The sequence below is a fragment of the Pleurodeles waltl genome, chromosome 1_1 (assembly GCF_031143425.1).
Source record: "Pleurodeles waltl isolate 20211129_DDA chromosome 1_1, aPleWal1.hap1.20221129, whole genome shotgun sequence".
In the NCBI taxonomy this organism is placed as follows: domain Eukaryota; kingdom Metazoa; phylum Chordata; class Amphibia; order Caudata; family Salamandridae; genus Pleurodeles; species Pleurodeles waltl.
In genome coordinates this window covers 178,919,765-178,945,215 of record NC_090436.1, presented here as the reverse complement: position 1 = coordinate 178,945,215, position 25,451 = coordinate 178,919,765, and the positions used below count along the sequence as shown (strand labels likewise).

Genomic DNA, 25,451 nt, shown 5'->3' with positions numbered 1-25,451 from the left:
CCCTCTGTCTCCTCCTCCAAGTGGCGACATCCTGGTCCCTCCTGGGCCACAGCAGCACCCAAAAACCTCTACTACGACCCTTGCAGCTAGCAAGGCTTGTTTGCGGTCTTTCTGCGTGGGAATACCTCTGCAAGCTTCATCGCGAGGTGGGGCATCCGTCTTCCAAAGGAGAAGTCCCTAGCTCTCTTCTTTCTTGCAGAATTCCAAGCTTCTTCCATCTGGTGGCAGCTTCGTTACACCCTCAGCTGGCATTTCCTGGGCTCCTGCCCACTATCAACACTGTTGCGACTATTGGACTTGGTCCCCTTGTCTTACAGGTACTCAGGTCCGGAAATCCACTGTTGTTGCATTGCTGGTGTTTGTTCTTCCTGCAGAATCCCCCTATCACGACTTCTGTGCTCTCTGGGGGTAGTAGGTGCACTTTACACCTACTTTTCAGGGTCTTGGGGTGGGCTATTTTTCTAACCCTCACTGTTTTCTTACAGTCCCAGCGACCCTCTACAAGCTCACATAGGTCTGGGGTCCATTCGTGGTTCGCATTCCACTTTTGGAGTATATGGTTTGTGTTGCCCCTATATAGGTATACTCCTAGGTGTGCTCCTATTGCAATCTATTGTAATTCTACACTGTTTGCATTACTTTTCTTGCTATTACTTACCTAATTTTGGTTTGTGTACATATATCTTGTGTATATAACTTATACTCATACTGAGGGTACTCACTGAGATACTTTTGGCATACTGTCATAAAAATAAAGCACCTTTATTTTTAGTAACTCTGTGTATTGTGTTTTCTTATGATATGCATATGACACCAGTGGTATAGTAGCAGCTTTACATGTCTCCTAGTTCAGCGTAAGCTGCTTTGCCATAGCTACCTTCTAACAGCCTAAGCTGCTAGAAACACCTCTTCTACAATAATAAGGGATAACTGGACCTGGCACAAAGTGTAAGTACCTCTGGTACCGACTACAAGCTAGGCCAGCCTCCTACACTCATTCACTGCAACTCCAGCATGATTATTTTGAGGGTGCTTCAAAAACTCCCGCTCCTCTACTTCCAGCGTCTGACATGGGTATTAAATTGAGGAAGAGGGTACTTTAAGTTAAACTATCATCAAAGAGCATTGACCAAAATAAAAAAGCCCGTAGACAACATTGTTGCTCATTGCCATGCAAGACTGATGAACTGATAATGACAAAGATAAGTAGAATCAGTCAAGCAGAAAGACAGGAAACTTTTTAAAAAATACATTATATTTACTACTTCCTGAACTAGCATTCAAGGAAGACAACTAAAAACACATGCACTCTTTTGGCGTGCCTCATGAAAAAGATAAAACGTACCCAGAAAGCGAGCACTCATGGAAGAATACAAGGAGCCTGTGAGAGATGGAAAATATACTATGCCCCAACGAAGGGAAAAAGACATGCTCGACAGCCTTAAACAAAGTCAGAAAATAGAAAGCAAGCAAATGTGTGTTCTAAAACAGTAAAGTCAATGGTAAGGAATGGGGAGAATGCATTCCTAGGGAAGCTTTCAGGATGTTCTGAATGTGTCGTTGCAACCAGAAAGATGTGCAGTCAGGTAGGTTTCGACCTAAAAAGCAGTGTGCCTAGTGTAACAGCCAATCAGTACAGAACATGGATACCTACATATTTTTAAAAGTATCCTACTATTATAAGACTAATACAGCTCCTTTGTTGCTAATAGTTAAGAGCTCAGGTATAATTTAGGAAGCAGACAAATACTGTGCTGACAGCAAATGCAATTGTTAGTTGAATAAAGGTATTAAGCCGTCAGTATTGTCAATGGCTTGTGACAAAAGTGTTATACAGCTGTACATTGTCCCAGCAGGGTCAACATCTACAGTGGGAGGTGCACAGGCAAAAGTAAAAGATTAGAAATGGTGGCTAAGAGAAGTACACTAACAGTAAAAAATATAAATAAAAACAGATAAACAGCTAACAAAAACGTTAGGCTAACTCAAAGGAAAACTTTGCTCACACTGTGCTAAACGATTCACAAATTGAGAGAACAGCATGCTTTTAAGATCTTACCTCGAGGAAAGCATTCATCTGTTTCTGAACCCGGTTGACAAATCTCCACTGGATGACTAAGCTTTGGAAAAAGAAAAAGGTGCATTAGTAAAACAATCAGTAGCTGACAGATTGGTTGGTAGTTGTCCAGTTTAAGATTGCTAGGTTTGGCAAAATGTTATTAATGTATATTTAGCTGCATGGTTAAACATAAAAGTACCAGAAAATCTGCAAACAGAATCACAATTCACCTTAGAATGGTGTTTTAGTCCCTTGTTTTAGTGATCAAACGCCCCTCTCAAAGACTATTTCTGCGGTAGAGTAATGATTATGAGCACCGCAACATTGTCTAGAATCTGAATAGACAAATAATTCACACATTATGTGTTACTAATCTGACTTATTTCTTAACAATGCTATTAATAATACAGCCACACTGTGAAGAGACACTTGGTGAGGGTCATAATTTTGTGGAATGGTAAAAAAAAAACCTTTACATTTTCTCAAATGCTATGCATGTAAAAGCACTATGATACAATGATTTGTCTATACTTTAAGAGAAATACAATTACTGCAAACCAACGTTATATTTCTAAATTGTTGAAAAGTTGAAGCTAACACCTTAGGGCTTTCAAGATGTAATTTAATGTACAGATTAGGGATCATAGTTTTGTCTTCATCTGTCTTTTTTTTTTTTACAAGTCCCTTCCAATTATTATTCTTGCAAATCTCCCACTGCACCATACAAAGAAGAAGGAAGAGTCCAAAATGTATCTTAAAAACAGCAGTCAGTCAAAAACAGGACCACCTGTATAGTATCTGGTCTAAAAAATCATGTTTAGGTCGTAGGGGACCCTGCACCACAGGATTGGCTGCTCGGAATTAAGCATAAGACTTCTATGCCTCATGTTAAACATTCACAATTCTCCCTTGGGTTCTATGGTAGACTGATTCACTCCAACATTCCTAACAGGATTCTTTTGTTCAAAAGTGGACTCATTGCTCCTCATCCATGAAAGGTAACTGGCCAGGTTTAGAAGATGAACCTCACAGGTTAACCATGACAAACATGTGGAACCCATTGATTCGAACATTTATGTGTGCACAACCTATCTCCTTCCTCTTCAGATATAATCAGGTTTGGTCACTTTGAAGATTAATTTGCCTACTATGAAATGGGTATGTTAGTAGCATAACTTAATGTCAGCTTTACTTTGTTAGGCCTCCAGATGATTTTATTACTGTATGACTTATGATACACTTTGCAATATACAACTGATTGTCTTGATTCATTTGCCGGAGTCCATGTGTTTTACACTGTGCTTACGTACTACTGTTTCATGAAAGTCATTTTGATTTGTCTACATAGTAACCTAACAAACATGCATTCTATATACACAAGATGTCTAGATGAGACACGTGAGAGAAATACTGGCTTTACAATTAACCAACCTACCATAGGCTGGGCTAGGCACACACCTGCTCAGTGCCAGGATATCCTTGCAAGTGATGGCGTGCTTTACAAATAGACTTAACATAACAATACTCAACTGTACAATATAAAAAATATGGATTGCCCTAATCCACAGTATGCTCTCTACGAATATACATAGTAAAGTGGGTTCTACAAGAACTATGTGTGAGGAGTCCTGAAATGGAGTAAAAGGCAGTGACTCACAACAAAGGTTAAGGTAGCCTATGGCAAATGTCATGGAAAAATAGCAATACATTTATCACTAAGATTAAATTACATACAATTATACTTTGTTACTGAAACCAACAAATTTAGGTTAACACTGTATTGCTGTACGGTAAGCCAAATTATGTGCACTCTGCTCCTGTCAACTAAACGGCTATCTTTACAGAGTACACCTACAGTGAGTGATTTAATAGATTAACTTTATATGACAATTACATTTATACTTTCAGTAGCACCTACTGCAATTACACCTAAGCACACAAACTTAATTATGAAATGGAGGAACGGGAATAGTGTTAAACAATGTACTCACTCAATGTATTCCCTCTTGTTTTCGTTCGTTACCACTAGGTCAGACCCATTTGGCTTCAAATCAACTTGGTATGTCTATATTAAGAAAAACGAAGAGCAATATATTACCACAGTAAGTGGTGAAAAATGTAAGCCACGAACATTCACAATACAAAAGAACACATACATAATCATATGTCTTATTTTTCTCAGACATAGTTGCATATGTCGTAAAAACTCTACAGAAAATATGTATACTTAACATTTCACTTAGGCTGTTACACAATACTCCTATCCATTTTTACCATCCAAGTTCATGAGGATGTGCAAAGGAATATAGCACATTTAAATGCATCAAAACAGATGACCTTGAAAAAGTACCTATGCGGCCTCATGAATGGAGCACTTAACTCTCACTGACCTTAAAGATGGTGGAGGATGCTGTTCTGCTGCAGGAATTACCAGCATATTGGAGAGTTCATTAGACTTCCTAACTCCACAAGAGGCCAAACTTTAAGAAATGGGTGCCTGATAATCCCCAACTTAATCCCGTGCACAAATAATACCAGGACCTTTCCAAACCTGGAACCTAAATTTCGTTCATCTTACTGGTGGCTTTTAGATGTATGGTTCTAATCACTGATACTACTCCGTAATAATTCAAATGACTAGCTTTACCATAAAGTTTATTGGTGGTAACAAATCGGTTACCCAATCTGCCTCAGCAATTTAGTAGCAATCTATTCCTACCTCGCACGTGGAGTTCTTAGACTGGGAACGCTGTGAAACCTTGTGTATGGAGTAGGGTCACAAAAACAGAATATAAGACCTATATCTATCGAAACACATTAGATTCAACAAATACCATTTTAGCGAGAATGTTAATGGACCACAGAATGGAAAAGGCTGGGCTATGCATGTAGTTAAATGTCCCAAAGGCCCTACATCAGTCTCAAAGAGGCAAAGTCTTCTTAGAGTCCCACTTAAATAGGACATCTTGCAGGGACAAAAAGATAAACTAGGTTCAGGGTGTTCAGGTCTCCACATTTGTAGACTGAAGATTCACTGCATTTGAAAGTATCCTCGGTGGCACTAAGCCATGGTGATAACCCAACACGGACATGTAGGGTGGAGAAGAGTGACAGTGGGATGGGCCTCCACTACACTCTACTCGTCAGTGGTCCATCAAAGCATATATTCCAGCTGAGTGACTGAGACCACCACCTATAAAGGTTGCTGCTAGTGTTGTCTGGTTAGTGATCAGAAAAGAGTATGTGAGGAGGTGCACTACTTATAATAATTTGAAGTTGGTGGACAAATTGTAAATGAAAGCTATGAATTTAGCTTTTTTAAAGTTTGTGTAGTTTGGCTTGTATAGTGAAAAATGTTTTCCTAATAATAACTAAGCTTTATCTCTTGCTTTTTTAAATTGAATTTCAATGTTTTTTAATGTTTGATAAAAATGTGTTTTCAAATCGTAGAGTCCAGTGTTCAGTGGGGTGTTATGAGGAGTATTGTACAGCAGAGTGGAGGAGAGTGCTGTAAAGTCTGTTGTCGCAGAGTAGAGTTTTGCAGAATAAAAGAGTGGAGTACAGTGGAGTCTAGGGGGGGTATCATATGGTGTAGTAAAGTCTTATATAGTGTAGTGGCATGGTGTCTTATAGTGGAATCAAGTATCGTAGACTGGAGTGGAGAGTTGTACAGTGGACTGGTCTATCGTACATTAAAGAAGGGCGTCAGACTGTCAGAGTGGAGTAGAGTGTTTCAGAGTAGAGTAGCGTGAAGTAGAGAGGAGTTTCATCGAGTGAAGTGTTGTAGAGTACAGGGGAGAAGAGTGTCCTCTTGTGCTGTATGATATAATGGAGTTTCATAAAGACAAGAAGAGTGGCATGTTGTTGAGTGTCTTCCAGTGCAGTACAGTGGAAAGGCATGAAGTGTAGTAGACTGGAGTTGCATACAGTAGAGTAGAAGGTCGGACAGTGGAGCGGTGTACAGCGGAGTTCGGTACAGTGGCGTAGAGTGAGATAAAGTGTAGTAGAGTGGAGCAAGGTGGTGAGAGGTAGCGTGGAGTGCAGTAATGTGCCAAAGTGGAGTGGTGTGTCAGACTATAGTGGTGTGGAGTGCCGTAGAGTGGCATTGCATACAGTTTAGTAACGTGTCATAAATTAGAGCACAGTGTTCTACAGTAGAGTGTAGCAGCATGTCATACAGTGTTGGAAAGTGTTGTAGACTACAGCAGAGTAGAGCGGCACAGTCTAGTTGAGTTTTGTAGAGTGCAGTATTGTGCAGTGTGGCAGAGTGGGCTGGCATACAGTGTTATGGAGTACAATGGCATAGACTGGCGTTGAGTGGAGCTGCATAGAATACAGTAGTGTGTCAAACAGTGGAGCTGAATGTTGTACAGTAGCATAGAGTGAGCTAGTCATACAGCGGAGTAGAGAGGCATAACATAGGATGGAGTAAAGTATAACAGTGTACTGGTGTGTTGTAGAGTGGCATGAAGTGTAGTGTAGTAGTGTAGGTAGTAAACTGTTATTCACTGGAGTAGAGTCCTGTACAACAGACTGCAGTGCTGTGTTTTAGAATAGAGAAAAGTGTTGTACAATGGAGTGTGTGGGCACAGAGTGAGGTTTAGCGTTAGACATTGGAGTGTACAGGGATAGAGTGGAGTAGAGTGCGCAGAGTGAAAAGTGGCATTATATAGAGTGGAGGAGAGTGTCGTACAGTGGAGAGGAGTGGAGCTCACTGTAGTGACAGTAGTGTACAGTGGAATAACGTACAGTAGAGTCTAGAAGAGTGGATTGGCACAAAGTGGAATAGCATACAGTGGCATAGCGCACAGTGGAGTGGCATAGAGTGGAGTAGGGTACAGTGTATTAGCATAGAGTGGTGTGGCATACACTAAAGGGGCATTCTGTCGAGTTTAGTAAACAAATTGGAGTAGCGTCTCATACAGCAGAGTGGAGTGCAGTGTCATACAGTGTTGGTAACTATCTAGAGTGGAGTACAGTGTTGTAGAATAAAGTGTACGGGCATAGAGTGTAAAGGGACTGGAGTAGAGTCTAGTAAAGTGGCATATAGTGTAAGAGTTTTGTAGAGTGGAGATACACAGGGCGAAGGAGAGTACACTAGAGTGGGGTAGAGTGGAGTAGCTTATAGTGGAGTGGCGTAGAGTGCAATAGCATATAGTGAGTAGTGTACAGTGCCATAGAGTGGTGTGCAACATGGCGTAGTAGGGTACAGTAAAGTGGAGTAGAATGGACTGGGGTACAGTGGAGTGGGGTAGAGTGTAATAGCGCACAGTGATGTGCGGCCAATGGAACAGCTTAGAATGGAGTGGTGTGGAGTGGCATCAAGTAGCATACAGTGTAGAGGTGTACAGTAAAATAATACAGTGAAGTGTACAGCAGAGTGGTATACAGTGGAATAGCACATAGTGGAGTGGGATACAATACAGTTGTGTACAGTGTAACAACGTAGAGTGGAGTCTTGTACAGTGGTGTGGTGCAGAGTGTAATAGCGTATAGTGGCGCAGCATACAGTGGGGAGGCATAGACTGAAGTAGAATGTAATAGGATAGAGCTGAGTGGCATACAATGAAGTGGCATTCAATGGAACAGCATAGAATGAAGTGGCATAGAGTGGAGTCACATACAATTGGAGTGGCATACAGTGGAATAGTGAAGAAGAAAATGTTATGGGGTGGCATAAAGTAGCGTAGAGTGGAGTGGCAAAGAGTGGAATGGCAAAGAGTGGAATAGTGTATAGAGGAGTAGTGTCCAGAGAATTGGTGTACAGTGAAGTGGCATAGACTGGTGGAGTGTACACTAAGAGTGGAGTGGAGTGCCATACAGTGGAGTTGTGTGCAGTGTAACAGAGTGGAGTGGCAATGAGTGGAGACTTGAACAGTGGCAAGACGTAGAGGGGAGTGAAGTGTGGAATAGCATATAGTAAAGTGCTGTACAGTAGCGTGGCATTGATTGGACTGGTGTACGTTAGAGTGGTGTTTACCAGAATACGATAGAGTGGAGGGATGTACAGTGTAGTGGCATACGGATGTATGTGAAATTTGTCAGCAATGTAGATTATGGTGTGCTGAGTAACGCAAGCAGTGAATTCTGCTGCCTCGCGTTTCTCCAGAATTATCAATCAATGCATGGGCCACGAATGGTGGCCTTGCACTGCTTTGTAAATCTGATCTAATTATTGCATTGCCCATGCCACACCATACGTGGCACAAGGGGACCCGAATACAATAATACAGCTAGGCCTTAGTTATATGTTAGGCCACGGTATACTGCTGTAACTTTGTGGTATACCGTGGTACATGTAGATGACAAGCCAGTATATAATTAGATAATGGCTGTTTTCGAGGCAGCCATATTGTTTATATTACACTTTGGCTGTGTTCTGTATTAAGGCCTTAGATATAAGTAGTAGGGTTTACTGTAGTTCCCTACCTAGTACCACTTAAAGTAGTAACAGGTAGAGAAATGTATTTACTTTTTTCATTATTTTAAATAAGTTTGCAGAGTACTGCACTAATAACTAGTAAGTGCCGCTGTTAGAAATGGGGTTTTTGGTTGGCAGTCAGGTCACCCTCTGTCCAAGCAAGAACCCTCACTCTAGTCAGGGTAAGTCACACACAATCCAAAATTAGCCTGTGCCCACCCTCTGGTAGCTTGGCACGAGCAGTCAGGCTTAACTTAAAAGGCAATGTGTAAAGTATTTGTGCAATAAATCATACAATACCACCATATAGCACCACAGAAATACACCACACAGTGTTTAGAAAAATATATAATATTTATCAGGATACTTGTAGGTCAAAACGAAAAAAGTTGCAATGTGAATTTGTAGAGATATCACTGAAAAGTGATATAAAGTGTCTTAAGTCTTTAAAAAGCAAACAAAGTCTCTTTCAAGCACAAAGTACCTGGTTTGGAGTGGAAAATCTACGCAGAGGGCCGCAGAAGAGGAGATACGTGGAAAAATGGTGTGTGCGTCGATTTCTCCCCAGCACACACGGACTTGCGTCGTTATTTTTCACGCGGGGAAATCGTGCGTCGTTTTCCGGCGCGCGGACAGTCTCTTTCTGTAGATCGCGGGGATTACCAGATGTCCCGGGTCTGTGCGTGGATTCTCCTGCTTGTTTTCCGGCTGCGCGTCGTTCTGCGGGGCTGTGTGTCGAAGTTTCGCTCTCACGGCAGGCGCCGCGTCGAGTTCTCCTCTGGAGGTCGGGCGGCGCTGTCCTTGCGAGGCCGTGCGTCGAAGTTCCGGTCGTCCCGAAGGGGTCGCGTCAATCAGCGTCGGTGTGCAGCGTTTTTCTCGCCGCGGAACAAGCTGTGCGTCGAAAATTTCACCGCACGAAGCATCCAAGTGGAAGAGAGAAGTCTTTTTGGTCCTGAGACTTCAGGGAACAGGAGGCAAGCTCTATCCAAGCCCTTGGAGAGCACTTTCACAGCCAGACAAGAGTTCAGCAAGGCAGCAGTCCTTTGTAGAAAGCAGACAGGTGAGTCCTTTGAGCAGCCAGGCAGTTCTTCTTGGCAGAATGTAGTTTCTGGTTCAGGTTTCTTCTCCAGCAAGTGTCTGATGAGGTAGGGCAGAGGCCCTGTTTTATACCCAAATGTGCCTTTGAAGTGGGGGAGACTTCAAAGAGTGGCTAAGAAGTGCACCAGGTCCCCTTTCAGTTCAATCCTGTCTGCCAGGGTCCCAGTAGGGGGTGTGGCAGTCCTTTGTGTGAGAGCAGGCCCTCCACCCTCCCAGCCCAGGAAGACCCATTCAAAATGCAGATGTATGCAAGTGAGGCTGAGTACCCTGTGTTTGGGGTGTGTCTGAGTGAATGCACAAGGAGCTGTCAACCAAGCCCAGCCAGACGTGGATTGTAAGGCACAGAAAGATTTCAGTGCAAAGAAATGCTCACTTTCTAAAAGTGGCATTTCTACAATAGTAATATTAAATCAGACTTCACCAGTCAGCAGGATTTTGTATTACCATTGTGGCCATACTAAATATGACCTTCCTGCTCCTTTCAGATCAGCAGCTGCCACTTCAACAATGTATGAGGGCAGCCCCAATGTTAGCCTATGAAGGGAGCAGGCCTCACAGTATTGTAAAAACGAATTTAGGGGTTTTACACTACCAGGACATATAACTACACAGGTACATGTCCTGCCTTTTACCCACACAGCAGCCTGCTCTAGGGGTTACCTAGGGCACACATTAGGGGTGACTTATATGTAGAAAAAGGGGAGTTTAGGCTTGTCAAGTACTTTTAAATGCCAAGTCGAAGTGGCAGTGAAACTGCACACACAGGCCTTGCAATGGCAAGCCTGAGACAAGGTTAAGGGGACTACTTAAGTGGGTGGCACAACCAGTGCTGCAGGCCCACTAGTAGCATTTAATCTACAGGCCCTAGGCACATATAGTGCACATTACTAGGGACTTATAAGTAAATTAAATAGTCCAATCAGGTATGATCCAAAGTTACCATGTTTAAAAAGGGAGAGAGCATATGCACTTTAGCACTGGTTAGCAGTGGTAAAGTGCGCAGAGTCTAAAAGCCAGCAAAACAGGGTCCAAAAAGTGGAGGGAGGCAGGCAAAAAGTTAGGGGTGACCACCCTAAGGCATGTCAGGTCTAACAGCCGCATTTCTCAGGAAAATGTTTAGGCATTTCCACACTATTACATATTCCTTTTTTCTTTTCTACAGAATTAAGTATGTAAAAAAAGTGTAAATACACTGTACTACACTATATATACGAAATATAGTGTATGGCAGTGTTTTTTTTTTTTTACTGCAGTAGCTCCTAGGTAGTCCTGCAGTACTCCTTTACACTTAACACATACCTATATCTAAGCACGAACACTGGCAGAGAGGCCTACAACACTATGGCTGCCTTAAACGTTTGTAAAGGCAGTCATTATCCAAACAGATAATGATTTCTAATCTCTATGTACAACAGCAGTTTCCTGAAATTCTACAAAAGAACAGCAGTCACAGATATCACTAAATTTAAATGCCTTATAACTTTAAAAAGCACTTCCCTGCTTACATAAAGTACCCAAAAAGAATCACATGCACACCATAGTGTATAATCCTGCCAAATATCATGTAAATCCATTCAAAAGTCTACGGAAAATGCATTGGTGGAAAAACGCATTTTAGGACCCCATTTTATCTTTGTACCCCCTTTACTCCAACTATTCACCACAAAAACTTACATCATCACAAAATGCAGAATATGCTATTATTCTGCAAAACTTTCTGGTGATTTGACAAACAGGTGAAAAGGTATTATGGAGCAAAAATCTGAGGTATTTGTATCTCTGGGAATCCCAACTATAACTACAGAGAGGCAATATAATTTAATGTGATTTCTTTATTGTTATCTATTGTATTTGTTTATTGGTTTACATGATCATGTGACCATGAATGTGTCTTTTAGCTGTTCATGTAGTAATTCTGAAACTCTACATACACAATCTAGTTTATTTTTGGGCTTCCTTGCTACTTCAATCAGAAGTGAGCTACATATGAAGCCCAAAGGAATGAAAGCCAATCCATGATATAAAAATCTTCCTAATGGCTAATTATCATATTCTCCATATAGTAATTTGTGTAGCTCACTGCTAGGTCAATTTTCCATTTTGTTGCACAAGAGTGAAGGAAGATGCTTTTTGTTTGTCACTATTGTATTCTGTGTGCCAGAGAACATGCAAAGAAAACGTATGTAGATTAAGATGTATCATATTTGTTATGTATTTGTTTATTGCTTTCCATTAGCCTGTGACCATAAATGGGACTTGCAGCTGATCATGTAGTAAATCTAAAACTTTACATATTTGCAGTCTAGTTTATATTTTGGGCTTCTTTGCTACTTTTAGTGGTCCTGTCCTACACAGATATCACTAGGTTTTTGTTGCTTAAAACGTCATAACCATGTCATACCATCACCTGCAACAGCAAAAAGGGTATTCTACAGTCTAATGTGCATTGCTGTGAAATTTCATTACAACATTAAGTTGATTCTATTTTTAAATGTGTTTCTTCTGTAACTAACCACTAACAGGATCTCGTTTAGGATAGATTCTGTGGCCGGTTGCCAGTTGGCTGAGATCTGTCTGCGTTTACAATGGTCACATCACTGTCACTCTGTGCAGATCTTGCACATGCATATCTTTCCAGATCACTGAATGGGTGTTATCATTTGCTCTGATCTTTCAGCACTGTGCCTTTTATCATCCTTGATATGTATTGCTTCGGCAATCAGCCAAAGACTACTTCTGGTTTTAAAAATGTTGTAGCTATTTTATTATCACTAAATTCATGGGGGTTCTAGGTGTGTGTGTGGTGGTAACCACACTCACTCCATTGCTTCTCTGGTGAGTTCAGTGGTTTGTAGTGGTACTGTATTCATCCTTCTCTTTTCCAGTTATGCTTGGAAGTTACTAGCTGCCTGTGCCATCACTCATAAGCAACTTGATATAAAAGCTTAGCCACATCAGGAGATCAAAAGTCTTTTTGCATTTCCTTATTATCAGTATGCCAGCTCAATAAATATGTTTGTTTATTGAAAGGTAATTTTGGGAGCCATCGTTTAAATCCCACTTTTTCCTGCAGCATATTTTTGCTGCTAACCTTTCAACCAGGGTTTACTGGGCCCTAATCTGTAGGGCTCTCGTTTATTTTCTACAGCCTTGCATTTGGGCTTCTGGCCCCTCGGCGTCTTGTGAGTCAGTCATTTTCCTTCCCAAGCCAGCTCTGCTGTCTGTGTGCCATTTTTCTTCATGCTGACACACCTCTCTCTCTATTTCTCTATCACCCCAGCCATTTCACACACCATGTCTCCATGGTGATGTGGTTTAATCACTGGCCGTATGAGCCTTGCTATGTCAGCGTGGCTCAGCAGCGCACTCTACTACAGCTCATTTTCTCAGAACATTATTTCAAGGTCTACATGCCTTTCCCTCCCTAGGTGGCCACAGCGTTGGCTCATGATTAATCAAGCATAGAAGCTCCTTTTCTGCTTTTCCCAGATCCTGCTAAGGGGAATCCCTAGCTGCACACTTAGTCTCCTTCCTTGAGGGCCTATCACTCCATGCAGGTATGTGTTCTTTTACTAGTCATCCATCAATGTTCGATTTTTAAGGATTCTTCACCAGGTATGCTGTAGTGCAAACTCAAGTGGTAAAACTTGCTGCACGTTCAACTGCTTCCTTATTTTTTGCAGTGTTTAAGCTCTTTGTAACTGAAGCTGGAAGCTGCTTGACCCTCTTCTCTAAAAAGGGACCAATGTAAAGCCAGGGCTGAACGAGCAAGAAATAAGCTAAGTACACCACCTGTCTAAGATGGCTATGATTCTGTGGTCCTCTTCCTTTCTCCAAATTAAGAGTGAAATATTTCTGTGCAAAGGCTAAGAAAATGTGTTTTCTGTAGTTTACATCGTCCTCTACGAGGCCCTAATATAACATAAAGTAGGCCATAGGGTCATTTTCAGGAAGAAGTTAAATGGGGAGGTGTCTGGACTATCATCAAATGGCTGTTCCTCCTCAGAACTGCTTGGGGATGGATAAACATGGATCATTATGGAGAGGATGAAACTTTTTTTTTGTGGAAGTGGCAGGAAATGTGGAGCATCAAGAGCTGGTGGTACCCATATCAGGTCCTATGAATATGACTAGGTGAAACGCTACATTAACAAACAGAAAATAACATAGCAGCTAACTATGTTCGTCAGACAGCTACTGCAGCTGTTGGGCTGTCATATGACTGATCACCCGTTCTAGTTCACTAGAACAGTGGAGATGTGCAATAGAAATGCTCCCGTCATCAAAGAGCTCCACAGGAAGTGAGCCCACATTTTATGAATGCTGATCTTCAGTGGGGCGAGGAGCATACTCAATGATGAAGCACGACACAGAATAAGTGCAGTAGGATAAGTATCACATGTTCTCATGAGAGCCTTACCAGCAACAATAGCAGCCTGATGAACATAGTTATCTGGTCCGTTCAATGATACACTTAAGGTTAAGAGAAGGTTGAAACAACAGATCTTTCTGAGTTTTATCTCGCTCTTCACCTGTACTTTCTAGGTGGGAAAATCCAGGATAACTCAAGCCTCAAACGACATGTTCTTTTAGAGAGCTACAGGCTGATAAAGTGGCAGGGACTGGCTACCTTGCCATGGTTTGACAGGTGGTAATACCAGAGGTAACATTCTGATATCTTCAAGGAGAAACCAGAACCCAAACGTGTTCACACCAGTAACACTCAGCTCGGTCACTGACCACCTAAGTAAGTGCCCTGGTCCTTCTCAGAGAAAGTCTTCATAAAGACTATCTCTGCAGTCAATATTACAAATTTAGAGAAGTCGGCCCGAATCTCAAAAAAGCCTGAATCTACCCTTCACAACTATAAAAGAAATGGGATATTTACCTCAAGCTTTGTTTCAGTAGATAAAATATTCAATTGTCTAGACCTCCCTTCTATGGTTCTTGCCACCCTTACACTGGAAGGAGTGTGCACAGTGAGAGTCACCTGTCATTTGCAAATAGCTCTGTGGTACAGCTTTTCATCTTACATATTGACTTATCAATACTGATGGTGTCATTGTCTACAAAGATTAAGGGCCGACCACCACGGCAGTGGTGGTCGACCACCACATTACAAGTTTGGCAGGTGAACCTGCCTAAACGCCGCGGGCCTCCCAGGTTCAAAGATCCCGAAGGGGGTATGGCGGTCTTGGTTGTAGTCAGCCAGCGCAGCACTGAACTCAGCACTGCCTAGCTGATTACAGCCTTGTTCTCTGCCAGCCTTTTCATGGCGGCTTCAACACCATGAAAAGGCTGGTGGCAAACAAGCGCCTGGGTCCACAGGGTGGCCCCAGCACTGCCCAGCACCATCAGAATGCGCACTGTCTGCTTTGCTGGGAGCAAGACATTTATAAATGCCTTGTGATCTGCCCAATTTAGACCACATAAGCATAGCAGGCCTAGCTGGGTGTTATGCAGAGAAGGCACATAAGGACAGCACCTGCTACTGGGCCACGTGGGCCCTTTGGAGAAATCTCTAGTCAACTTATCACTATGCTGGTTTGATTTGGCCTCTCAGAGGACCCTTTTCCAGCTGGGGTGATGGTCTGTAAACCCAAAGTAGTCTCTGGATTCCAGGGGAAAACGAAAAAGATGGCTTACTTACAATACTGTAATACTACACTGGAAGGCGACTTACATTTTTTAGCTAATAAATTAGACCTATGACAATAATGAACCTACATTTTGTAATTTCTAAGACATGGGTTTCTGAGACTATGTGCCTATCATTTTGATATTAGACTCCTATAGCACATATACAAGAATATCAAGCGCTAAATTAAACTTGATCTCTGTCCCACTCTCAGTCCACGTGGATGTTGTCATCTTGCCATATAGTCTCTGAGAAAAGCAAAGTGAATCTAAATATTATCTATAGCTTCTTCTTCAGTTCTGTTTTAATAATCGTAAAACACGACATGTCAAAACGTATACATAGACAAGTCAACGTCATTGGTTTTTCTGATTAAATGTACTACACAGCAAAATCAATCATCTTTAATTGACCACTGTTTTTTCATCCCCTTGAACCTTCTCTGTATTTAACTAAAAATCATCCAAATCAAGAAGATTCTTTTTAAACAGGAACCATGAGGCACGTATTCCATGGTATGGTGTGGTGTAACATCATGTAGCAGCTTTCTCATTCATTTCTCTTTTTCCATTAGCTGCAATGTAATCCAGTCTAGAAGGAGCTGTACTTAAACAATCTCAGAGAACAGAGTAAAGCACAGTGTGAGTAATCCCCATGCCATGACTTTGGCCATCCAGGTAACTTTGGTGAAGAAATCCTGTGCAACGTTTCAGAAATCCCACAAGCTCCTGCAGTGACAGATTCCTTTTTTGCACACACTATTCATGCCTTTAGTAAACTCAGAGGCCCTCACTACCAGCTGACCATGCGACAAATATCAAACTTTTCTAAGATCTAATATCACTGGGAAAGGAATTTAAAATTGGGCAGAACATGCAGATTTTGGGGATTTGTGCTCTGTATGTCCCAATAATTACCAGGCATTTTCATCCGGATAATGTTAAGTTTGACCTGCCACAATCAATCTGGACAAAATTGCGGGGATGCTGTGCTTACCTCGAAACACATGATTTCAATCTCTGAAACACAGGTTTTTGCGCAGATTGGAAAAAATGTCCCACTTGTAATCAAAGCCTCAGTGTGCTGATTATTATTGTACCTTAAATAGACCAGGCTTTTTAATTTGTGACTGCCATGAGATAGTGACTGTAAACACCATCCTAGGGTAACTGAAAAACTCCAAAAGAGGACAGAATCCCTCTTCCATTGTTTATGACGTCAGATGTTTTATTATTATTCATTACCAATATTATCTTTGATCCCGCTGAGGTTTGGAATATGAAAAAAAGCTCCTGCGACCTCTGAGCCTCTAGACCCCGCTGGACCTTATGTGTCGACTTTCAGTCCTATTCAGCTCAAGGGCTTTCAGAATCTTGCCAGCATGGTATATGTGCGCTAGCCACTGGGTCCTTCTCCACCACAAGCCATCAATAAAGGCATGTTATCTTTCTAAATTTTGTCAATTTATTCAATCTTTGGATTTCCACTGTACATTTCTCTCCTCATGGAAACTTGCAGTGGTTATTTGACCATATTCCCCACTACTTAATACCCCTCCCTGTATGCTACCAAACTTGAAAACTACAGTACTGTATCCCTTGTCTCTTTTCCAGCTAAGGTACAGGAAAACACATAAACCACCAACTCTCTACTTATTTTGAATCTCACAATCTGCTCCACTCGTCAAAGTCTGGTTTTCATCTCTAGCACAGCACGGAGTCTGCCCTGCTAGCAGTATCAGAAGAACCCAGATGGACCCTGCATCAAGCCAGCTCTGCTCAATCCGGACACTGCTTTTGAAACGGTGCCTCACAACACTCTATTATGAAGACTAATGGGCTGTGGAATCAGCAACAAGGCCCTGCAGTGGTTTGCCTCCTTTCTGAAAGACCAATGCTTTCAAGTGCCTGGCAAACCTTTCTTCTTTATCACCCTGCTCGTTTCTTGTGGTGTACCTCGGGGTTCTTCCTTCAACCCCTTTTTAATATATATGCCCGTCCATTGGCTCACAGTGTTAAATCATTTGGCTTTACCCTGATCACCTGTGAGGATGACACCAAACTGGTAATCTCGCTTCTGCCAGATCAAGGTAACAAATAAGGAACTGTGTCTCAGCTGTGGCCAATTGGATGGGACTTAACTGCCTGAAACTGAATGGCGGAAATACAAAAGTGATGGTAGCGGGGAAAAAGCCCAAGCTTGATGTATGGATTTTCTAGGTTCTTTTCCTGTTTCCAAATCCACAGTGAAAAATGTGGGTGCTGGCCTTGATGACAAATTAATTCTAGAACACCAAATACAAAAGCTCTCAGGTTGCTGTTTTGGCCTTCTGAGGAGTCTTTTAAGGGTATTATGGGTCCTTCCGCCCTACACCCAAAAATCCATGGTCTAGACTTTTATTACCTCTCACCTGAACTACAGGAATATACTTTATCTTGATATTTCAGATACATTATTGAAACCACTTCAAATAATCCAAAATGCGGTGGCAAGCCAGCTCCTATGTATTCCCTAAACACCAATCAATCTCTTCTCACTTGTCTGACCTTCCTTGGCTGCTAGCCAAAAAGAGTCTTAAATATAAGGACCTTTGTTTTCCTCCAGGGCCTTGCGGTTCAATAATCAAAGATCACTTCTTATATCCAAGATTTAAAGAGTCAGACAGGGAGGACAGTCTCTCCGTTTTCTGGCATCCAAGCCTTGGGACTCCCTACATCTTCAGCTGCGTCAGACCACTAGTGAAGCGATCATCAGAAAACAACTGAAGACCTGGCTTTTATAACTTTGTCGTAGTTGGCCCCTAGCTATGTGGCTGGTCATTAGTGCTGTGAAGTCCTGGATGGGTGGCCATGTGCTCTAGAAATTTAAAATATAAACATGCATGTGAGTGATTTCGGTGTTAAATCCGGTTGTTGTGTTTCATCCTTGCATGAAAGAGTACAGTTAATTTGGGGACACTAAAATGTGTGCTACAAAGCAATAACTTTTGTGGAAGCAAGTGATGTAATAAAAATGCAAAATATTTATGGCAAGGCACAAAACTTAATTCATTTGATCTATAAGGGACAATGCTGCTTAGGCCATGATGATAGATTAATAAAACACATGGTGTGGGGTTATCCTCTGAAGACTGATAACTTAACTTTCAAGCATGCTTTGATCCTGTTTTTCCTGTAATGAAAACAAAACAGATAGGGGACAGGACACAGCACTGGCTAATAACATGGCTTAAAGGTGCGACAGGCTGTTTATAGAAGCAAGTTAGATTTGTTATACCAATAAGGGTTAAACAAAAATATTTTAAAAAAACAAATTGACACCCACCATAGGAAAAAGTGTGAGAGCCACTAATGCCCATTAGAATTGTTTCATGGGAACACAGAGGAACCAAAAGTAGTCCCCTAGTAGAATCGAACATGCTGTCTCACACAATGGAAAAAAATAGTAGGTTTTCAGTAGGGAAAAATAACTACAGGTGCTAAAAAAAGGATGAAAGAACAATACTTATTTTTACCCATTTTTAATACTGGCTTGCATATGCTAAACGTTTTAAAATTAAAATTAACAAAATAATCCTTTTGAAATTAAGAATTAAAGCCAATATATCCGATTAATAGTGCTGATTTAAAATCAAAGCGAAATACAACACTGCGCAAAGTGTCACTATTAATTTCAATAAAAATGTCTGTTGCAGTCTGGAAAAAACATAGAGGTGCCGGGGGTTTGTGATCAATTACTGAAAATTTCCCAATAACCAGATAGTTGAATGGTGTTTGCATTGTCCATATACCAGGGCTAACATTAGCTGAAATGTATATGTACAGTACAAATAAAGATAAAAACTTTCACTGTGAGGCAAAGGCTGTACCCTTCCTCTTGTAAAGTTATACCCAACCTTTTTACACACATCAGGGGAAGCCCCTAAGGGAATTTATTACCTCTTACATGGGTGTGCTGAGGAAGAAACTGGATGAAATGGACCTTAATGCGACAGAGTTGTAGATGTAACTGCTCTATTTCTACTCTTGCTGGGTAATATCCTCTTATCTCCTCCTGCCCTCTTGCATCTTACTTCTTGGGACTCTGAAGCCACCTGCAAGTGGCACCACATGTCAATTAACTGGCAGTTCTCACATATCCTGGTTGCACACTGTAGTATTGTTTGCTTTAATTAGGTATAGAACAGAAAGACATTTATTGTTTTGTTGGTCTTAATTAAATCTGCAGACGTTAACTCAATCCCAGGAATATTAAACTAACCTTTAAATATGACCGCTGTTTGTGCTCACGGTGAGATACAGGCACAGAAATTGCAGAATTGATAAGTACTGGAACCACAATGGGACTTGAACACATCATGGATTTGTTTTACAGTTCTAGATAATGACAGGTAAGGTCTAATGCTCAGAAACCTGGTATCAGAACATAGATATGAAGAGTAACAATAATAGTTGTGTTCTGCACACAACTGCATAAATCTGGCGTAAGTGGTTCCTTAAGGAAGTATCATCAAGAGCACGGTGACTAGGCATGTATGAGCCTAGGGTGGACTCTTAAACGTAAGGCTCAGAACAGACACCCAAGTCCACAGGAGGTCTGAAAGAGATGTCTGTTACACAGTAGCACGTTTGCAACAAAAGCAAAGTAACACTCCTTCATTTGAAAGCAGAAGGAGGCAACCTTCATTCTTGAGTATATAATAATTTTTTGTGTAGTATGGCAACAAAACGTATCCAATCTTCAAATGGGGAATTGATGCTGTATAGAGGAAGAGTAATCAAACCAGAGTCTGAAGTTGTGATGTGAAAGTGGCAACACCAAGGTGTTGGTAATCGCCAAAATAATAAAGAGGCTATCCGCTCTGTGTAAATGGTACCGGACCAAACGATAAAAACAGGCTATCCTCTCAGAACCAAATGTGCCGGACCGAAAAATAAACCAGGCTATCTCCTCCATATCAATGGTACTGGACGGAATGATAAAGCAGACTATCAGCTTCGTATTAACACTATGGGACCGAAAGATAAAACAGGCTATTTCCTCTGTATCAACGGTACTGGACCAAACCAACAATCCAATCTTCAGGAGAGCGTTTGAAAAGTCTATCTGTAGCCCTTTTCAGAGCGAGGAGAGCACAAGACTTTGCAACAGCTAAGTGTGGTTCTGACTCGGCTCTCTCTATTGCTAGCAGTGCCCTTCATTACAACAGAAAAAACCTCCTATGCTTCAAGGACTGATGACAGACTTTTGGACCCAGCTTGAGGGCATGTTAGAAAGCCGACAGAATTAGAGTCTACTCCAAAATCAAAGTCACTGTGGTAGCATCAATAGTTTAATTCATTTTCCTTAAGAAAAAAAAAGAACAAACATAATGCTGAGGTAATTAAATAAAATGGTTTAGCACCGGGGGCTGCACTTCATAACAAACGTGTTTACAGAACTAAAAATTGCAAGCACAGCGATACTGTCAGTAACAATGGAAAATGTTACACAGAATTCCAGACAGTGCATATGGAAAATGAAAGCACAATAGGGGACGGTTTGCAAGCTAAAGATCTAAGCTGTGCCACCAGGTGCAGCTCCTCCCCTTAGCGGAGGAGCGTCGCCCCCGCCAGTAGCAGCAGCTGCCAAACTTTTATAATAAAACAATAATAAACTAAGTTTATTATTGTTTTATTGTAAAAGGGGTGGGGGCACAGCTGTGACGAGCACCGAGGCTGAGTGCATAATACTCCCCCGCAGTGCGCATGCATGTTTGGTCGGCCGGCTCGGGCCACCAAACACACATGCGCATTAAGCTCTCTCTAACCCGGCACTGCGTTGCCGAGTCGGAGACAGCAGGCAGAGACTTCCCACTCTGCCTTGGAGCACCCTGGCTGGGCCCTCCGACCAATCTGAACACCGCTGTCATGGTGCTAGCACCATGACAGAGGCGTTCAGATTGGCAGCAGGGCAGGCTGGGAGCCTGTGCCTACAGCTGCTTCGAAGGCAAGAAGATCAGCGTGGTTGTGACGGTGGTGATGGCGATTCAGGTAAGTGTTTTTGTTTTGTTTTTTAACATTTATTTTTCTTCCTCACCCAACCCCCCATCCCCGCCACGTGATGCTCCTGTGGCCACATAGCTGTCCTGAAGAATCTCCGCCATCACTGTGCCCTTTGTAGGTGCTGAGATTGCAGGCAGCCTGACTACTGTATTCCAAGGCCTCTGAACAGTATTTGAATGAATTTTAGAATAGACCTTCAACGAACCTACCTCTGCTTGCAAGTCACGCCAGAACAGCCACGGTCTGCCTATAACATACTTTTATTTATAAAAGCAACACCTTCCGAGAGTGAGTGAGCCTCGCCAGAACCACTCGATCCGTGCATTACACCCACACCCTTTGGCAGGCATTGATGCTGAATGAGAGTACTGATGGAACACCACTCCCTGCTGACCACGTTCCCCTCTCAGGGTGTTGTATACAATGCGTGCCTGAACAGGACTTGCAAAGCATACAAACCATGAGACAGTATCCAAACCTTTAATCCGGTGCTCGTGTTCACATTTTGGATGCATCAAGTATCATTCTGTCGGCTAAGCATATTATGTCTAAATTCATTACATAAAGCAATTTATTTCTTTTATTGGCTCAGGAGCGCCAATCGTGAACTATTCCGCTACATAAGCGGATAGCAGAGTTTTTATAGGTTGTGACAATGCTTTACATACTGTACATTGCCACCTCTGTGCTAAAGAGCTATCTGAAAAGAGAGAACATGTCAGTTAGCTATGGCGCCCCAACTTACAAACACTGAAATGGGGCACAGAGTCCTTTTGAAAGGTGATTTCAAACTTAACACAAGCAAATCAAAGTTAAATGAATAGCTTATTTAATTATACATCATTTACCTGGCCAAAGTTTTCTTCATCTATACAAAACATGAGGTCCAGCTCAGTTGGGTCGTTTTCCAGGATCCATTTCAATGAATTGTAATACTCGCTGTCCTAAAGAAAAAAAAAGTGCAATGAAAAAGATATACAATTGTCTGTTGCTGACTGACTAATCAATAACATTAGTGTGCTTACTATACTCTGGAAAAAATGCAACACATGCAAGTATTATGTCATAACATCTCTGAAATAAAAGCAGTACAAAACAATGTTGCGTGTCAAGTTATATAGGAAATAATAAAAAATATGTTTTAAGATATGAAAAGTACAAATGGTTTTAATTGGTAAACACATTTCAATAAAATAATTCTCTATTTGTGGGTTCTACTATAACTAATGTGTGGATATAAACAAAGCTCTTAGTTTGTCCAGATCACACTGCAAACCTCTGAGATGCTTGCCAGAGATGCAGGCTTAACAAGTGCTGCAGTAGGACATACTCAATTCATAAAACATTCGTACCCGTAAAACACATAAAAATGGTTGCAGTGTGACTATTCATAGTTTGAAAGAATGTGGACGCGCTCCACAAAACTTGTGCTGCTTCAAGCCCCGCCCTTGTTGCCAACGGTGGTCGGTCTAGAATGTAGTCATTGTTTGCCAGTCAGTACAGATAAATCTGAACTCTATCCCAGTAGCAGCTCACGGGGGGAGGAAGGGAGGGGGGGGGGGGGGTGAGGGTAGGGAAGGGCCAGCATGACAGCAGTGTTTCGGTTGGTTGGAGTGCCCAGCCAGGGCGCTCCTAGGCAGACTGGGAGAGCCCACTGGCTCATTTCAACCCAGCACTGCACTGTTGGGTTGGACAGAGCTCTTCCTGAGACGGCCGGCCAAACATACATGAGTACTGAGGGAGAGTGTCAGCACTCCCCCCCCCCCCCCTCCCCCCTGTGCTCGTCATGGGCTGTGGCCCCGTCCCTTCTACATTACAACAATAATAAACATAGTTTATTATCGCTGTATTGTAGAAGGTTTGGCAGCTGCTGCTGGTGGAGGGCAACGCTCCACCGCCCAAATGGAGGAGCCGCCCCTGCTCTATCCCCTCTTCTTAGTTCCATTAAGCTATCCATCTTATTATCTCCTCAATGTAGTTGGTTATCAGACTTCCTCCAGTTCATCTGCAACTAAACACCTCTCTCTCACATACACACACAAAATGACAAGGCATTATGGCCAGAAGTGCAGACTTTGAAATTGGGGAGCCAGGTTTGAGTCTCTGCATCGGCTCAACATCCTGTGATTCCTGTAAATCACTTAATCTCCCTGTGGCCAAAGGAAAAAAAGAAAGAGGGCTTTGTATCATGCAACTGGTGCTCATGTAAAGTGCTCCAATACCTTTGGTTGAGAATGTGTGAAATAAAAACTGGAATTTAAAAAAAAAAAAAAAAAAAAAAAACTAAACACAACAGCCAGTCATCAACACTACCCTTGTCAAGTGAAAAAATGCCCACCTGAGTTAGAAGTCTGCTTTTTGCCCTTCAAACCTCTTTTCCTCAGTCTCCTCAAGACGAACGGGGAAACTAGAAACCAGGAATCTGACTAAGTACAAGAGGAACAGGGAGACTCTGGAGCACTGGGTGACACTGGGTCAGGTTACACACCGGCATAGACCAAACAAAAACAGAAGGGTTTATGAGCTTTACCAAGCTGGACAAGACAGCTAATGCCTATGTCCAAACAATAGGTTGATGAGGAACGCCTACACAAGGGCACTCAACGCACCATGACCACCTGCACCATCTATCACCCAACACACAAGGAAAACCAGTCGATTATAACTTGTCATACAGAACCAAAGCAATGGACTGTATATATACTGCGGTTCATATTAAGCAGTGGCTCAGAAAGCTTGTACACCTAATGCGATGAACCCTACAGAAAGAGCTCCATATGATTTCTGATGGCTGACTGCAACACCCACACCACCTACACCACTCAAATTCCACACCAATTCCACACCACACTCTGAGCTGAAGCCAGTCTAAACATTGCAGCAAATACATGAAACTAGAAACGGCCATCAGGGGTGTGAAATTCCTATAACCGATGCCCAGGGTATATCGTTTGGGGTCAAGGACAACAAGAATTTTAGGTTTATTTTGTCCTTGGGACAAGTCGGTCCATTCCCTGGTAGCACAAACCCTTTGACTACCAATTTACAGTACCACATTATGGAGCAGGAAAGTGAATTGTCTGCAGAAGAGGTAATATATGTCAATGCTGTTCAAACTTGTATTTATGGTTAATTCATGCAAAGCCTTTATTAGGGTGAGCGCTCTAAATAAATGTAAGCTCAGACTGCAAAGACAGTGGTTCCGGTAAAAAATGTGTACACGTTTGCAAAGATCAACAGTATGAGGCTATGTATGATGCTCCCAGAATACTCCCTGATAAGATGCAAATATTTGCAGAAGTCTGAAAGCAAGTTTGAGGATTCTATGCTTTCACAATATAATGTTCACACAAAAAAAATCCAACTAGGAAAAAAAACGTCTTGCTAAACTACTGTGAAGTTTCTTTCAAGCACTATTTAGCAAAATAGCATGCTAGTATTTCCAAAACATATTCATAATGGAAAGTCAGTGTAAGGAAATGCCTCCTTGGCATGGTTGCCCCCTGACTTTTTGCCTTTGCTGATGCTATGTTTACAATTGAAAGTGTGCTGAGGCCTGCTAACCAGGCCCCAGCACCAGTGTTCTTTCCCTAACCTGTACTTTTGTATCCACAATTGGCAGACCCTGGCATCCAGATAAGTCCCTTGTAACTGGTACTTCTAGTACCAAGGGCCCTGATGCCAAGGAAGGTCTCTAAGGGCTGCAGCATGTCTTATGCCACCCTGGAGACCTCTCACTCAGCACAGACACACTGCTTGCCAGCTTGTGTGTGCTAGTGAGGACAAAACGAGTAAGTCGACATGGCACTCCCCTCAGGGTGCCATGCCAGCCTCTCACTGCCTATGCAGTATAGGTAAGACACCCCTCTAGCAGGCCTTACAGCCCTAAGGCAGGGTGCACTATACCATAGGTGAGGGTACCAGTGCATGAGCATGGTACCCCTACAGTGTCTAAATAAAACCTTAGACATTGTAAGTGCAGGGTAGCCATAAGAGTATATGGTCTGGGAGTCTGTCAAACACGAACTCCACAGCACCATAATGGCTACACTGAAAACTGGGAAGTTTGGTATCAAACTTCTCAGCACAATAAATGCACACTGATGCCAGTGTACATTTTATTGTAAAATACACCACAGAGGGCACCTTAGAGGTGCCCCCTGAAACTTAACCGACTATCTGTGTAGGCTG

The 25,451-nt window shown here is 42.1% G+C and overlaps 1 protein-coding gene across 12 annotated transcripts in view; it reads right to left on the bottom strand.

Moving 5' to 3' along the window:
• The window catches only part of NEDD4L (NEDD4 like E3 ubiquitin protein ligase), a 945,521-nt gene that overhangs the window by 67,519 nt on the left and 852,551 nt on the right, over positions 1-25,451 (bottom strand). For all 12 annotated transcript variants that reach the window (XM_069220149.1, XM_069220140.1, XM_069220132.1 and 9 more), the window contains 3 exons: positions 22,109-22,204; positions 4,051-4,124; positions 2,060-2,120 (listed from right to left, as the gene is read on the bottom strand). In XM_069220149.1, coding sequence (XP_069076250.1) covers positions 2,060-2,120; positions 4,051-4,124; positions 22,109-22,204 — 231 coding nt within the window. The remainder of the gene's footprint in view (positions 1-2,059; positions 2,121-4,050; positions 4,125-22,108; positions 22,205-25,451) is intronic.